Source organism: Ciconia boyciana, chromosome 1, assembly GCF_034638445.1.
Source record: "Ciconia boyciana chromosome 1, ASM3463844v1, whole genome shotgun sequence".
In the NCBI taxonomy this organism is placed as follows: domain Eukaryota; kingdom Metazoa; phylum Chordata; class Aves; order Ciconiiformes; family Ciconiidae; genus Ciconia; species Ciconia boyciana.
The window spans coordinates 128,041,878-128,058,569 of record NC_132934.1 but is presented as its reverse complement, the minus strand read 5'-3'; the positions used below and the strand labels follow the sequence as shown (position 1 = coordinate 128,058,569).

Genomic DNA, 16,692 nt, shown 5'->3' with positions numbered 1-16,692 from the left:
AGCACATGGGGATGGCCTGTTCCTGCGCCTTGAAGATTTACTTCCTTAAGAATGTCCAGCCTTCCTGGACTCCTTTGCCCTTCAGGACTGCCTCCCAAGGGACTCTGTCAACCAAACTCCTAAACAGGCCAAAGTCTGCCCTCTGGAAGCCCAAGGTAGCAGTTCTGCTCAACCCCCTCCTTACTTCTCCAAGAATGAAAACCTCTATCATTTCATGATTGCTATGCCCAAGATGGCCTCTAACCATCACATCACCCACAAGTCCTTCTCTGTTTGCAAACAGCAGGTCCAGTGGGGCACCTTCCCTAGTTGGCTCACTCACCAGCTGTGTCAGGAAGTTATCTTCCACACACTCCAGGAACCTCCTCGACTGTTTCCTCTCTGCTGTATTGCATTTCCAGCAGGCATCTGGTAAGTTGAAGTTCCCCATGAGAACAAGGGCTAGCGATTGTGAGCCTTCTCCCAGCTGCTTATAGAATATTTCATCTGCCTCTTTGTCCTGGTTGGGTGGTCTATAACAGAATCCCACCATGATATCTGCCTTGTTGGTCTTCCCCCTAATTCTTACCCATAAACATTCAACCCTACCATCACCATCATTAAGTTCTAGACGATCAAAACACTCCCTAACATATAGGGCTACCCCACTGCCTCTCCTTCCTTGCGTAACTCTTCTGAAGAGTTTATAGCCATCGCAGCACTCCAGTTGTGCAAGTCATCCCACCATGTTTCCATGATGGCAACTATATCATAGTTTTCCTGCTGCACAATGGCTTCCAGCTCCTTCTGTTTGTGGCCTATGCTGCATGCATTGGTGTAGATGCACTTCAGTTGGGCTATATATACGGCTAAATTTTTTTCCAGCTTATGCTGTAAATTAAATCTTTCTAGTTATAAAGTAGGCAACAAAAATATTCCCATACATTTTGGGTTTCTTTACACTATAAATATTGACAGAAAGCCTTATCTAGATTACCCATAATGAAAACATTTATACATTATAGTATACTTGTTTGTTATACATTATTTTATACCTATTTGCAATCAATTAAGGAACCAATGAAACTTATCAATATGTTAATTTGGTGGTGTGATATTATGGGGGCAAATGAAGTAGCAAATCTGTTGCAAGAATTAGACAACTGCCATGGAGAGCATTTCTATACAGTAAGCACGGTATGGAAATAAATTAACAACTAATGTTGGCTGTAAGAGTCAAGTATTATAAGCTGTCTCCATTCTGCCCTTTTCAAAATCTAGATGAACAATTTGAGTTGCTGTGAAAGAAAGCAAAAAAAAAAAAAAGCCTAACCTGAATGTAACTAAGGCACGGTAGCTATTTTGAGATTAACATTAGAAAGGAAATAATTTCCTTCTCTCATTGAGGATGAACTAATCTGTTCTGGTTTTTGCTTTCATCTTGAATCCCAAGCCAAGGGTAAGTGTGACGGTGTGCTTCCCCTGCCCCCGACCTTTATCTCCTGTAACCCTGCTTAGGTGATAACCACCAGCGGTGATTGCAATGGATGCATCTGGTCACGATGGCTGCATCAGCTCAAAGTGAATTCAGGAGACAGATAACAACACAATAGCCTAGGGCTATTGTGCAATGCGCCCACCGAAGAAACTAAAACCTGTGGTCGGCATGCAAATATGACTATGGGTCAATCATCCCCATAAATAGTGAGCAGCCCAAGAGCCCTTTGAGCTCTCCTGCACGGCAGCGGGCTGCACGCCAGGATCTCCCCTTGAGTAGGGACACCTCTCAAGGTTACTCCTCGAGGTTGAGAGATTCCTTGCCACAACAGATCCTCGGTAAGTGACTAATAGCATGCTAAACTTTGAAATCTTAGCTAAGTGATATAAAGGATTGATTGCGCATATATAATCCTTTAGATATAAACCGTTGACCAAGTCTGGGACTAGGACTGGATCTAGCCGCACCTAGACTCCTCTCTGAGAGGGAGTTTAGAAAGCAAGGGGATCCTTCCGAACCTCATGACTCAACGGGAGGGTCTCCCTGACAGTCTTGTCTGACCCTGTCCTCTATGCAGTAAATAATCAAGTGTGCCTCGCCATCGAATCTTGTTAAACTATATTTTTACTTCTCTCTTACGAGTGAAGTGCACGCTCACTCCATCCGCGACAGTAAGTCTAATAACCAGACTTACAACCTCAACAGAAATATGTGAGTGGACACTCTTAGATGAGGGACCAGCTACTATTTCTGCCTTTCTCTCAAAATACCTAGGCCTTCCTCAAGTTGCTCTTCTTCCTGTAGTGAAACAAAGCCAGTTAGCATTCATTCTTGTCATTCACTTTGTCAGAGTTAAGGCAAGGAACAAAGAAATGCTGTTTGGGTTTAGCGAAAGAGAGATATATAACAACACGTTTACATATAAATTAACTTATATTGTTTTGTTATACTTTCTAGGTTAAGATTAATGTCCCCTAATTTTATCTGTCTAAAAGTAATGTGTCTTGTCTTATCTCATCTAGTCTCCCTGAAGAGTCAATGGACCCACTATATAGTGCAACAGACAGTTAGCTGTGAAAGAATTGCCTGGGAGTACTTAACTGAGAAGGAATCTAGACAAGTACTATAGAATAGATAACTAAAACTTGGATAGCTAAAGATAGGTCAGATGCCTCATGTCTTCAATGACTTCACATTTGCAGAGTATTGTTGGTGCCACAGATGGAAATTGGGAATCCACAACTCAGAAACTTGGAGAAGGAAAACATAAATGGCCTAAACAGCCCTGTAGGATATCTAACAAATAATGAGAGTCACCTACAGTAATTCTATTTTTATGTTCCTTAAGATAGATCTGACAGTCAAGGCTAACAAAACCATTTTCTTAAAGGTTCTAAATGTGACTGTTCTATCTTTTGTTTTCAGTTTGAACGGTTTGATGCTTTGCAAGGTTAAATAGTTGTATAACGGACAGTCACAGGGGGATTCAGTCCTAAACAGTTTTATAGTGGAATGTTAATGAGAAATCCATATAAGATTGGCACAGGATGAATGAGAAAGTTGTGCCCCTCTGAAGTAAGAGGTTGAAGCCGTGCAAGCTGTCTTCAGGTATCTAAATGTTTCTAGAAATCTATATTCAGGCAAGTAGATTTCCTCAGTATTTTAATACTACCTGGCTTTGCACTCATCAGTTGCTTATAGATATTACTCTAAGATGATATCTCATACTCTGAAAAGAGAACTATACTCTGAATACATCACTTGGGCTAAATCCAGATGCCTTAGTATCATATCTATACATTTTTATCTAAGCGAGCAGAGCACAGAGGCTGGATCAGATTCAGATACCATAGATAGGCAAGTCCTCAAGGCTTACTGGTGTCTGGTTCTGCAGCTATACAGGACATACGCAGGTTACTTAAATTTGAAAAAATAATGTCTTGCATTTCTTTTTCCTAATATCTTGATCCATGCATCAGATTAGTTCTCAACAGAATGTATCAGTAAGGGATTACAACATCTGCTACTATGTGGCAGATGTTGTGGTCGTATTAGAAATACGACCACAAAATATTATTTCTCTGCCAATGAATAGATTCTTTATGTATAATACACATTTTTCATTAGGCCTTATCAAGCTAATCAACAGCTAATTTAAGGCTACTCACAAATAGTTGACAGTTGTAGTGCTGTCCAAAAATGAAAATAATTCTTAGTATAAGCCTATTAACTAGTTCTTTATGGTTTGCTTTTGTTATTATAAAAATTGTTAGTTGTTTGTGATTTTTATAAAGCCATCAATCTGTTTTGGCACCATTATTATGGATTTGGGATCTTTTCTGATATAAGACTGGCACATCACTTTTTTCCTCTTCTTGAAACACTTTGTAAACATATCTGGTATCAACTTTCCCACATTCTCTCACACCATTTAATTTTTAGTAGATTTCAGATTAATTAGAAGAGCATTAATCTAGTCTATAATGTATGCCCTGGAAGATAATTCTTAGGTAAGACATGAAAAAGGCAAAAATTAGTTGCCTGAAATTAATATGAGGGTTCCATTAGAATTTTAACTCATGGTCAAGAAACAGTTTCAAAAATGTTCAAGGTCTACAACATCTGTAAAATTTAAGTACTTTGCTTTTAAATTAGATTCTTTTGAGTATTTTTCAATTTTTTCTGCCTTGTGCTTAATTTTTTTTTTTTTTAATGTTCTCTGTGAGTGATTTGCAATTGCTATAGAAATATTTAAAATTAATGTATTGTTGGTCTATTCTGGAAAAGTTTGGTGCACTTTATTGATTCAATGACTTCTGGCACTGTTAGAAAGGAATAGTTTTAGGGAGTACGTGTTGTTCACAGAAACAAGACTGAGGCATAAATAACTAGGAAGACAATATCCTGACAAGAGAAACAAGGTCTTCCACAAGTGGTAAGTTGATAAGATAAATAGTTATATAAGAAAATAATTAAAAAATCTATTTTCTATTATCTATTGAATAATATTTAATTTTTTTCCAAATATTATGTGTTCTCATTGAAGATATAGAGGGACCTGGTGTCACTTCCTAAATAGTCATGATTAATATAAAAAACCAGTATGTAAGGCTGCTGCAAAGAAGGGAGGCTATGGTTAAATTCTGGTACAAGGACAGGAAAAACTATGGCATCTGAATGGCTATTCTTAGTGGCACTGTAATGTAACTCTACCTTACAAAATTCAGATTGCATTATCTTAATGTGACTATTGGAAAAGATAACATAGAAATTTAGTATCATGAGAGCAAAGGCTGAAGTTATAAATTAAATCATAAATTACTCCTTAGCTCACAAAAGACAAATCATGCCACTGCTGCTGTTTGATGGAGTTTGCTGTGCACTCAGAAAACTAAAACCAAAGAAACAAATTCCACTTCGTATAAGATGGTGTCACCCCCATATATCTGTTGAAAACACAACCAATTACCATGTTCTGAAATAACTGTACAGAAAAGAAACTCACTCCTATCAAAGAACCATGCTAGATCTAGGCTTTACTTAAAAAATTAGTCAGTTGAAGACTAGTATCTCAATGAGTTTGTGAAAATAGTAAAAATTTGCATTCATCCTAGGTTTCTAATACAACTGAAAGAGTACACTAGGATGATCACAGTGCTTTTTCTTACACTTTTTCAGTGAAATATTGCCTGTTTTCTTACAGTAAGTACAGTATGAACACTTAATCAAATACAGGAAACATGCTAAAGTGACAATGTGAAACAACAGGGTTTTCAAATACTGTAGAAGAACTGGACTCATAAAGCTATTTGAGTATTTATTATCACGATAAATTTCTGTCAAACTGGCACGTGCTCTGCTGTAAAACAAACTGAAAATATATTTTGATTTCTAATTAAGAAAGTTACTCACTATAAAGTTAATTACAAAGTATCTAGATATGAATCAGGACTTCCAGGAAATCTCTTTCACACAAAAGCATTCAACATGAATGTTTCTATTGATTTCTATTAGATTTAGAGTAAGCTCTCTGCAAGTAACTACAGGGGTAAGGAAAATTGTTTTGTTCTTCCATCTATCAGGGTGATAGCTGACTTTGCATTTAGTTAAATAATAATTTCCATGTTATTACAATCCTTTGTTTTCCTAAAACCAATATTCAGAAATGAACATAGTATAGTATATTTGTTTCTGTAACCTTTCAAACAAGGAATACTCACATTCACTTAGACATGCTCCCTTGAAAGCAAGACAGAGCTCCAATAATAATTCCAAAACTGTCCCAAAACATCATCATCAATAGCATATCTCATAAACACAGCTTCATCCATGTCTCAAGGGCAGACTTACAGTGATACTTTCACCCCTTATAGACACAAACTGCTAGAAGCAAAATGGTAAAGGCCATATTGTCTTCCTTCATCTCCTCCCTAGCATTTGCGTGCATTCCAAATGCACCTCACAAAACTGCAGAAGCTATAGGGATCGTCTCAGAGTTCAAATGAAATCACTGAAACAGTGACACAGTAAGACTGACACCACAAACAAAAGATTTAAAGGAAAAAGAAAGGTGTGTGATTCCAGACAGCAGTCAAGCTTATCACCTGGAGTTGCTGTCCATCATACTAAAAGAGGATGACTCCCCCAGGCAAATGCCAGCTGGAGAGTAATCATACTTTACACTTCTCTAGTGCCTTTATCTGATGACCTCAAAATACTTGACAAACATTAATTCATTTCACCTCAGAATACTTTCTGCTGCTGGTTAAATATCACTGTGGTCTAAATAAGGGATAACTGAGTGGCAGTACTGGTGGTCCAAGCTTTCAGCTAACAGTAAATCGCTCTCCTTGCTATGCACAAGTGGTAGAAAATGCATATGGGGACATTCCAGAGGTTTCTCAGAGCTTGGTCTACTATACCAGTAAGAGCTTGGGCAAAGTCAGACTCTGGGAAAAGCGCAACAACAAATATGTCCAGTTTTTATTATCTGTGTGAGCAGCTTGGGTCCAGTCTCTGCTTCTAACTTATTCATTTTTGTACATGGCATTGTGAGAAACAGAAGAATCTTTCTTACAACACCAGGGCCAGGCTTACTATTTTTTTAAAAAAGTATTGCGCATGGGAGAATCTGGAAACCTTACCAGATTATAAATATGTCTCAGTTTCTTACACTTTAAATGTTGAGACAAAACAGAGATGACATGATTACTGAATTACATTTTTTACTATTATTCTTTCTGATTATTATTTTTTTAAACTTTCTTTCTCTCTCTGTCTCTCCAGCAACCTAAAAACAAAGCCACTGACTGGCTGAAAGTGGAAATAATACATCTGTACAAATCTGTGAAGTGACAGCTGTTGACCAATATTGCTAAACAAAGAAAACACAAGTTACCAAGGCTTGGATTGTAGGATAAAATCCGTGTAGCTTAAGCCCATGTGAAGTATTTTTTTTCTTCTAGTCACTGCTTACATGTTTAGATTCATAACTCTTCCTACTATACAGTGCAATAATTATTTGGACATTAAGTTAGTATTTCAGAATGATTATAATGGTTTTAACAGTTTCTGAGATAAGGGATATTTCTAAACATATGTGCAGTGTAAAAAGGAATATTCGAGCAAATTTCGATCTATTGTCTTTTGGGGTAGCATATCAAATGAAACTTTTAATGTCAAGTTTTCAGCATTGTCTGAAGAGCCAAATCTGTAAAATTCCTATGAATGGACAATTTCAGTGAAGGGAACTAGTTATATATATAAGGATTTTCAGTATCAGATTAATAGTTTACATTCCCAAAAGAATCGTGAAGGACTTTTCTTCACAATAAATGCTTGAAACGATGACTTTTTATTTAAGGCAAACTGATTTGTTAACTATGAAATTACTCATACTGACAAAAAAAGTATATCCCATAAATCATAGAAATGTCTGTATCACTGCCAGTAATATCTGATATATCATATAATTAAAAAAAGTAAAAGAGTAAGTATAAACCTAGGTATTTTATTACACAATGCCAAAATTTTTAAACATCAGATATCTACTACAGAGTGTAAATAAATTAGTGGATTGCATGTCTGTTGTGTTACTGTATTTGGTTTGTGTGGCAAGGTTTTGGTAACAAGGGGCTACAGGGCTGTCTTCTGTGAGAAGCTGCCAGAAGCTTCCCCCATGTCCGATAGAGCCAGTGCCAGCCGGCTCCAAGACGGACCCGCCGCTGGCCAAGGCCGAGCCAGTCAGCGATGGTGGTAGTGCCTCTGGGATAACATATTTAAGAAGGGGGAAAAAAACCCCTGTGCAACTGCAGCTGGAGAGAGGAGTGAGAATATGTGAGAGGAACAGCTCTGCAGACACCAAGGTCGGTGAAGAAGGAGGGGAGGAGGTGCTCCAGGCTCCGGAGCAGAGATTCCCCTGCAGCCCGTGGTGAAGATCATGGTGAGGCAGGCTGTCCCCCTGCAGCCCATGGAGGCCTACGGTGGAGCAGATATCCACCTGCAGCCCATGGATGACCCCATGCCGGTGCAGGTGGATGTGCCTGAGGCAGGCTGTGACCCCGTGGGAAGCCCACGCTGCAGCAGGCTCCTGGCAGGGCCTGTGGACCCGTGGAGAGAGGAGCCCACGCTGGAGCAGGTTTGCTGGCAGGACCTGTGACCCTGTGGAGGACCCACGCTGGAGCAGTCTGTGCCTGAAGGACTGCACCCCGTGGAAAGGACCCACGCTGGAGCAGTTCATGAAGAACTGCAGCCCATGGGAAGGACCCACGTAGGAGCAGTTCGTGGAGGACTGTCCCCCATGGGAGGGACCCCACGCTGGAGCAGGGGAAGAGTGCGCAGAGTCCTGCCCCTGAGGAGGAAGCAGCAGCAGAGACAACGTGTGATGAACTGACCGCAACCCCCATTCCCCATCCCCCTGCGCTGCTGGGGAGGAGGAGGTAGAGAAATCGGGAGTAAAGTTAAGCTTGGGAAGAAGGGAGAGGTGGGGGGAAGGTGTTTTAAGATTTAGTTTTTATTTTCTCATTACCTTATTCTGATTTGATAGGTAATAAATTAAACTAATTTCCCGAAGTTGAGTCTGTTTTGCCTGTGACGGTAATTGGTGAACTCTCCCTGCCCTTATCTTGACCCACGAGCCTTTCGCTGTATTTTCTCTCCCCTGTCCAGCTGAGGAGGGGAGTGATAGAGCAGCTTTGGTGGGCACCTGGCGTCCAGCCAGGGTCAATGCACCAAATACTAACATAAGCCATGCCTGAATTAACAAAATAGGTTTAGCTACCTTTTGCATCATAATACGATTCCCAGATTACAAACACCACAAATAATATACAAGGAGAGAAATAATAATAAGTATTATATTATATTGTAGAAGATCACAGCTTTATTTATTATCATTTTAATGCCTTTCTCTACTTCTCTTGATTGTCTTACCTTGCTGTATAATGTCTAATATACAGACTTACAAAAAGATGACTCTGGATTTAGAGCTGCTAATAATTGTAGCTGTGCTCCTTAGACATAAAGTGAGAACTGCTCCTCAAACTAGTAAATCCTCTGCAAATAAAAGGGATTTCACTCTGATGTACCCATCACAGATTCAAATTTTTAAATCAATAGTACAGGTGCAAAAGAGTAAATGCCTAATACTATCTCACTGTAAAGGTATGTCATTTATAATGACATAGGAATATGTATGAAATATCATGCCAGGTTTTAGTCCAATGCAAGTGGTAGTTGGTCAAAATATTTTTAATTTTACAAAAATGTTCATAAATTAAATTACTATTTCCTACAAACATTCTATGCTTAGTTACAAGAAAGTATAATTTGTGACTTTAAAAGTTATTTCCACAAAAAGAAGACTAGGAAACAATCACCAACAGTAAGCCAAATACTAATGGATGCCATCAGAAATAACAATTTTTAAAAGTTACTTACGCCTGTCGGTCCCTGTACATCTTGTTAACTTTATCCCATTGGAAATTAAGCTGAGTCAGCTTTTCTTGTATATTTGCGGCTTCTGTTGGTGTAGCACGTTGCAAAGCCAGTATCTTCTTGCTGTGAATAACGTCTATATGACCCAGCAGTCTCCCCAGGCTATCTTTAATGCTCTGTAATATCAAGATTTTAAAAAACAAAAACAAAACATTGTTTTTATAAATTTTTAAAAAATGTTCATAAGCAAAAGAAAGAGGGTCAAAATGCTAATTAAACAATAGCTTTGACAATAATAATGGTTTTACAATAACTGGGTAATAATGACTGAATGTCCATCCTTTCTTTGAAGACTTAATATACTGTATCTGAGAAAGGTGATGGCTGGAGGGGAAGCAAAGTGCTATTGACTTCAGTCACTCATTAATTCCTCTATGCCAAGGTTACATCTGCTTTAACCCCATTTCTTCTTAAGAAGGCAGAACAAAGTCCCATTTCACAGACTAATGTTTAAGTGTTCTTTAATTATTTTGTTGTTTATGCTTCTCTTTTATACTTGTTTCAGCAGATATTAAACAGATTTCAAAGTAACAGCATGAAAAAAATAGTTTATCAGGTATCGATATTCACAACTCAACATTTACCATTCTTCAAGTAGTCAGTTCTTTGTTGTTTCAGAGAAAGACATAGTACTTCACAGTACACCTACCTACCTGCACAAAGCCATATGCTGGAAGACCAAAAGGAACAAAACCTGAATTTACTCTGGACCTTTAACATTTTTATGTTAATGTGAAAGCATTTAAAACTCCATACATTGTCAATGACCATTAATTATCCATTTATCAATCCATTCAGTTCCATGACTGAATTATACAGGTTTTCTTTTTGCTCTATAAAGCAACACAAATATGCTATTTATTTCTATTCTGGGAACTAGGTAGTGTTCAACCTCTCTCTTTCTACAAAATCTTTCAGAATCATTTGAATGACTGAATTTGTTAGAAAAAACCAATGCTGAGGAAAGATTGTCACAAACTGTGTGCTGACTTAAGGCTAAAAGCATTAAATGTAACAAAAAGCAATTAGCAAAGACTTCCTCCTTGTGAATCAAGACTGATGTAATGAAATACTCAAGCAGAGCACTTCCTGTCACATTTCAGTCTACTATCCAAATAGGTATAATTTGGTACACCTCTGACTTCCGATTTCCTTCTTGTTTACCAGAAAGACGACACAAATATTTTTTTGAATCAACCAAAAACCATGAGTTACATAAGCTTGCCTTGCAGTCCTACATTATAAGTATCAAAAACAGAGAAATAAATGCAGGTTTTGGAGGAAAAGCATGACTTTTATGCAACTGATTTATACAGGTGTCATTTCTTTACAGTTCTGGTAACATTCATCATATGTAGCATTACCAGAGAGGAAACACAAGCAAAATGAATGCTTCTGAAATGCACTTAATCATTAACTCTTTACATTTTCATTTTCATTTCTTGTAGGTGGCCTCTTCCAGCCTCAGTGTGACAAGGCACATGATACTTGTGCTGCTCTGGGGATTTGATTTTTCTCTCTGTGGTACTTGTGTTTGGAAGGAAAATACTCTCTCTTCCAGACTAGTGAAGACATTAACGTAAAGCAAGAACATGTCACAATTGCTGATTTCCTTCAGCCAAACAAAAATCCATTCTTCAGTGAAATGAAGTTCATTCTTTTGAAAAGCTATGGCCATGGTTCCTTGCAATGGTGAACTTTGCATTATAACTCTTGCTGCCTGAATAAAATGCAGCCAGGCATAAAAGAATGCAAATGTTTTGGATTGATGACTGCATCAATGTGTTTTTAGTCTAAAGTTAGACTTTCTTTCCCTAAAGCTTTTAAAGTTAAGATTTTCTCTTTTTCTCTAATGAAAGGTTAACAACTATGATAATTTGTGCATTTGAAACAATAATTTGGATGATGCAAACAAAGCTCACAAAGATCTGTACCAAACTAGACAAAGGATCCGATATACCACTGAGCCCCTAAAAGCCTCAGATAATTCCTGAGATAGGTGTATTCAAATAGCAGTGTAAAAATAAATGTCTCCCTACTCCATTCAGTGTCATAACATTTAGCCATTTCTTACCATTCCTGCTTTTTAATGAGTCCTTAATACAGGCATGTACATGTCTCACTGAAACTGCTGCACAGAGAAAGAAATATTCTCTGGATAAAAATCTACAGTCATATCCAGCTTTTACCATAGAATCATAAAATGGTTTGGGTTGGAAAGGATCTTCAATGACCAACTAGTCCAACCCCCTGCCATGGGCAGAGACATCTTTCACTAGATCAGGTTGCTCAAAGTACTGTCCAGCCTGACCTTGAACCCTTCCAATGATGCAGCATCGACAACTTCTGTGGGCAAACTTTCTCCAACCATTTCTTCAAACTAACTCCCTAAATTTCCAATACCACTACCTATAACTCTTCTACTGTGTTTCTGTCCCTTATTTCTTCCGAAATACATAAGCCTCAGAATGAATATTGAGAACTTGTAGCTGAGAACATATCAGACCAACTGACCAAAGACTCTTAGTCTCGTCTAACACAAAAACATTCTTCAGTTGCTGCACACAACTCTACATCAACTTTGTTCCAGAGATAAGGGAGAATGCTGATTTGACAGAGTTATGAGAAGTACAAATTGCTAGTTTGTGTGAGAGAAGCTCTTTCACACTACCAGCACTTTTGAAAGGAGGCAGGGATCAAAGAATGTTGTGTTATTTTGCAGTAAGCATAAAAATAATGAGGGGTAGAAAGCCAAACAAAAAAAGAAAATTAAAATTGCCCTCTAACACTCTGTCACAGTCTGGTTAAACCCTGTAGCTAGAATCTGATGGTTCTACTTCACCTTGCATAAAAAAAATCAGATTTGCCCTTCCTTCATTTGTGAAGAGCAGGCATCAAATTTGAAATAATGCAGGAGAAATTTTGGAGGTTATAATGTACGAAAAATAGAAGAAAAAAGACCATTAGCATGAGCGGACTCTTTCTTGATTTGATGCCATTCTTGTCATGGTAAATGAATCTATCCAGAGTCCCTCAGCCATTCTCTCACATGGATTCAAATAGACATGGCAAGTCAGCACTGAACATTTGTATTTTATTTCCCCATGGGTGGTTAGGAATAAGAATTTGTAGTTATTTAGGTGCAACAGAATTCCAATCTACACGCACTCTATCCAATGGAGTTATTAAAGAAAATAAAAGCTGTACAAAGCATTGACAAGCACAATATTCCATCACATGGTATTGCCTGCCCTCCATCTCCACTAAAAATTATGTCTCAGATACATAGCTTGTGTTTGCTAATACAAATGAAAAGTAGAATTGTCTTTTACCAGTTTCTGCCAGAAACAGAAACACAGTTAGCCAATTCAATTTTGGAAGAACAAGTAGGATAAAACATGTTTTCATCTATTTTAACTACAACTAGATAAAAAAGGATAACTTCGCTTGTTCAGTGTCCTTCTGCTCACCTAATTTGAAGGACAAGCATCTCATTTATATGCCAACACATTACAAAAAGGATGAAATAGAGGTCCAAGCCTGCAAACTTCTGCTCATTGGAATAATCTCAACTATACAAGCTGAAGTCCAGAGAACATTCTTGTGATAGCATCTTTTACAGCTAGGAAAAAAAGTCCCTTTTTGTAATAGTTTGTTGCTTTTACTTGCAATATTTTAAAGGCAACAAAGTTTCAAATAATACATTTTAAAAAGACACTTATGATCTTATATCATAAAAAAACTATTTGAAGATTCTAGTAACCACAAATTATAACAATTTAAATGTCGTTTAAAGGATAGTTTTACTTATGAAGACTTGAAACCAAGATTTTACTTTTCATCTTTAACGTTTACTAGTATTACTGAATAGAAAATGAGGGGCTATATTCCTTTGTATTTTCTGTTTGTGGTTTTAATAGTTCTTTGTCAGAAATAATGACACCTGAACTTTATATCTTGGATATAATACTCACTTAATAAAAAATTAAAGACCACAGCTCCATTTCACTTTGTTACATTTTTGGGGTTTTGTGCTCAATTTTTTGATGGAATTCACTTTTAAAATATTCTACACATTTTAATTAATATATGTATTACTTATTGTAATTTTAAATATTCTACAATTCTTGAGCTAAGTCAATCATGAAATTAATAGTGCTATGCTTAGAATTTAGCAAGTAGAGTGAAAGCAAACAAGAATTAAGCCAGATGCACAAAGTCAATCAAATTGTAAAGAAGAAAGAGTGGCTTGAGGAATCTTCTTCCTCACATTTCTACTCATTATTCCAACACATGATCTTTGGGAAAGTTTTCCAACTCTAAATCGGTTAACTTACATGCTTTTTGCACAAAGTAGATAATGCAAGAAACAGAAATGTAGTTTGAATTCACGTAATTATATTATTCAGTAAAAAACATTGTAGAATTATGTAAGAAAAAACATTTTAAATCTGAAAATTAACATGACATGTTCAGAAAGGCTAGAAAATGTTGGTTTTTAACCTTAATATGCTAAGGAAGGTATGGAAACAACTTCAACAGGTACTACTCAAGAGAACAGGAAATAAGCCATCAATTTTTTAAATACCATGATAAAACATAAATTACCAATAAAACAAAAGTTAAAGGTTTATAGTGGCAGCAGATTTTTCCACATTATTGCTATTACCAAAGCAATGAAATTCTAGAAATTTTGAATTATTTTATTTTTGTTTGGATTCACTGTCTTTTGTCATGTGTTCTGATATATTATGTTTTGAATATAACATGGTATTCAGACAGTAAGATATTTATGATTTATTATTAAATATCTAGAAATATTATTTCTCTGTCACAGTATCTAGAAATATTATTTCTCTGACATAGGAATTTAAGTTAGGGACCAAGAAATCTATTTCATGTTATACACCTTAGTGTTTATGTCTGTTATCCAGCTAACTAAAAAATGATGTTCTAAATATATATTTGAAAAAAACCCCAAAAGCTTAGAATTCCACATATTCAAAATGCAGAAAAGACAAAAACTCGAAAGTTTTGCATGTCAGTATTTACATTTCCCGTCCTTTCATTTTCCTTTACTTCCCAACTCAGAAACCATTCCCTGGAGCAATCACCAAGAAAAAAGCATGAGCCCTATAATCCTAGGTGGAGCATGCTGAGGTTCTGAGGCTGTCTTGTGTATGTATAATTTGGTCACTGCTAGGAGCTGCAGGAGAACTGAGTAAGCTGCAGGGAGAAGATCTTTAATAGGCAATATGAAAACAATGATTTGGCAGAGGGAGTGTTAAAATTGGCCATTAATTTTACTGGGATGGCAAAAACCATAAACCTGGTATAAAAATCACACTGTGTCAAATTTCACATTGCTGGGAAATGATGGTTAAAAAAGTGTATTTCTTGATGGTTTTTGCTTAAACGTGGAAAACAATGGGTTTTTTTTCACTATCCATATTTTCTAGAATGGAATAAACAAGTTTCTTGAAATCTATTCAAATGAAACAAAATAAATTTAAGACAGACATTCAGCAAAGGAAATTTCAGCCCTGTTGATGCAAATATACCATAGTTTTAAAATTTTGGGTTTTCATATATGGAATATCACACAGCTTCAGTAACAATTCAGAATGAAAAATAGATACTAACTAATCCAAAATCTATATCCTTTCATAAACAATGACTCCCTCTTAATTTAAACAAATACCCACTTGTGTCAGTGTTATTAAAAAAAAAATTTGATGAATGACCTCCTTTGTCATGACATCAGCTATTATCTCTCCAAAAATCTCATCAATTTAGTCTCTTCTCATGTAGGTCTCGTTTATATGGCTCTGACCTTTATTTTGCCCTTCTCTGAATATTTTCTAATTATTTTACATACTTTCAAAATGTTTTATATTGTTTTAAAAGTAAACATAATATACACAGCAAAGATGTAGTACTTACTGATAAAGTGTTCTATTCTGCATATAATTTTTTAACTCTTACTACAGAACAACAACTGAGTTCTGGATAAAAATGAACACTGAGAAAATATTTTGAAGGTACAATTCAGTCCACAACTGAGACTCTCGAGTGTCAGGTGTAATTGAACTTATTCCTTTCACTATGCCTTATATTTTACCTGTCTGCCACCATTTTCCTATCATTGCTCTGTTCCATTGTTTAGCACTGCTGAAATTTTTTTGGCTGTTCATTCCTTTTCCTTGGTTTTAATCAAACTAAACTGTCATTTTCAATTTGTTCCAATTTACTGCACACTCTACCCAAACATTTAGTAACTGCATCAAACATTACTAGTTTTCATGCAGGTTTTAAGTGTTAACCTACTAGTAACCTTCTTCCATGTATAAAATTTGGTATACAAAAGTTGCTGCAGAGATGTGTGGAGCCAACAGGCAGAAGCTTTTAGTCTTACAAAGCTGTCATAAACCTGACAGACTTCATGGACACTTTGAAGCAAACTGAAGCTCGTCCCAGCCCGTGAGTAGGAAGGCCTTCTCTCTCTCCTCCCTTTCTTTAAGTTCTGTATTCTAATATGTGTCATCTGTGTATGTCAACTTGACTTCCAACTCTGCAACTCCTCATTTTTCTTAAAGAAACTTTAAAAATATCCATATAAACTACTCACCAATTCCTCTTTATTCAGCATTTATGAATTCTTCTGATTCTACCAATGGAATTTTTTTTTAAACACGTCACCCAAACCATCTCATTTCTAGATAATATGTTCTACAATTCTATTGCAACAAACTTGATTTAAAATCAGTATTTTAGAACCGCGGGTATAACAGTCTACTGGTATATTATTGGTAGTACTGATATGAAGTGACAGGGAGATAGTGATAATTATCCAAATCATTTTCTCCTCCAAATTACTTGAGAAATATTTTAAAAACAACAAGCACTTAAGACAAAGCCTGAATGCCTCTAAGTGACAAAATGTGGTTGTCAATTAAAGTTATTACACTGTATTTATTATTTTGTAAAATGTAAGAATCAAAATCCTATGGACATGTGACAGCAATGCTCTGAAATGATTGCATACAAAACCCTCCATGCAAAACAAAAGAAAAAAATACTCTGGGTTCCTAAAGCTCTAGGGCTGCAAATACCATAATATGTTATTCTTTGTCAAAAAAAGGAAAAGGAACATTCCATAAAGCCTCTATGACGAGTAATTTGAATCCATAGGTCCTGAGAAATGTGACTTACTTTTAGCA

The 16,692-nt window shown here is 36.5% G+C and overlaps 1 protein-coding gene across 2 annotated transcripts in view; it reads right to left on the bottom strand.

Annotated features, from left to right (window-relative positions):
- DMD (dystrophin) overlaps positions 1–16,692 on the bottom strand; it is a 1,150,282-nt gene that overhangs the window by 642,382 nt on the left and 491,208 nt on the right. For both annotated transcript variants that reach the window (XM_072848384.1, XM_072848392.1), the window contains one exon: positions 9,416–9,588. In XM_072848384.1, coding sequence (XP_072704485.1) covers positions 9,416–9,588 — 173 coding nt within the window. The remainder of the gene's footprint in view (positions 1–9,415; positions 9,589–16,692) is intronic.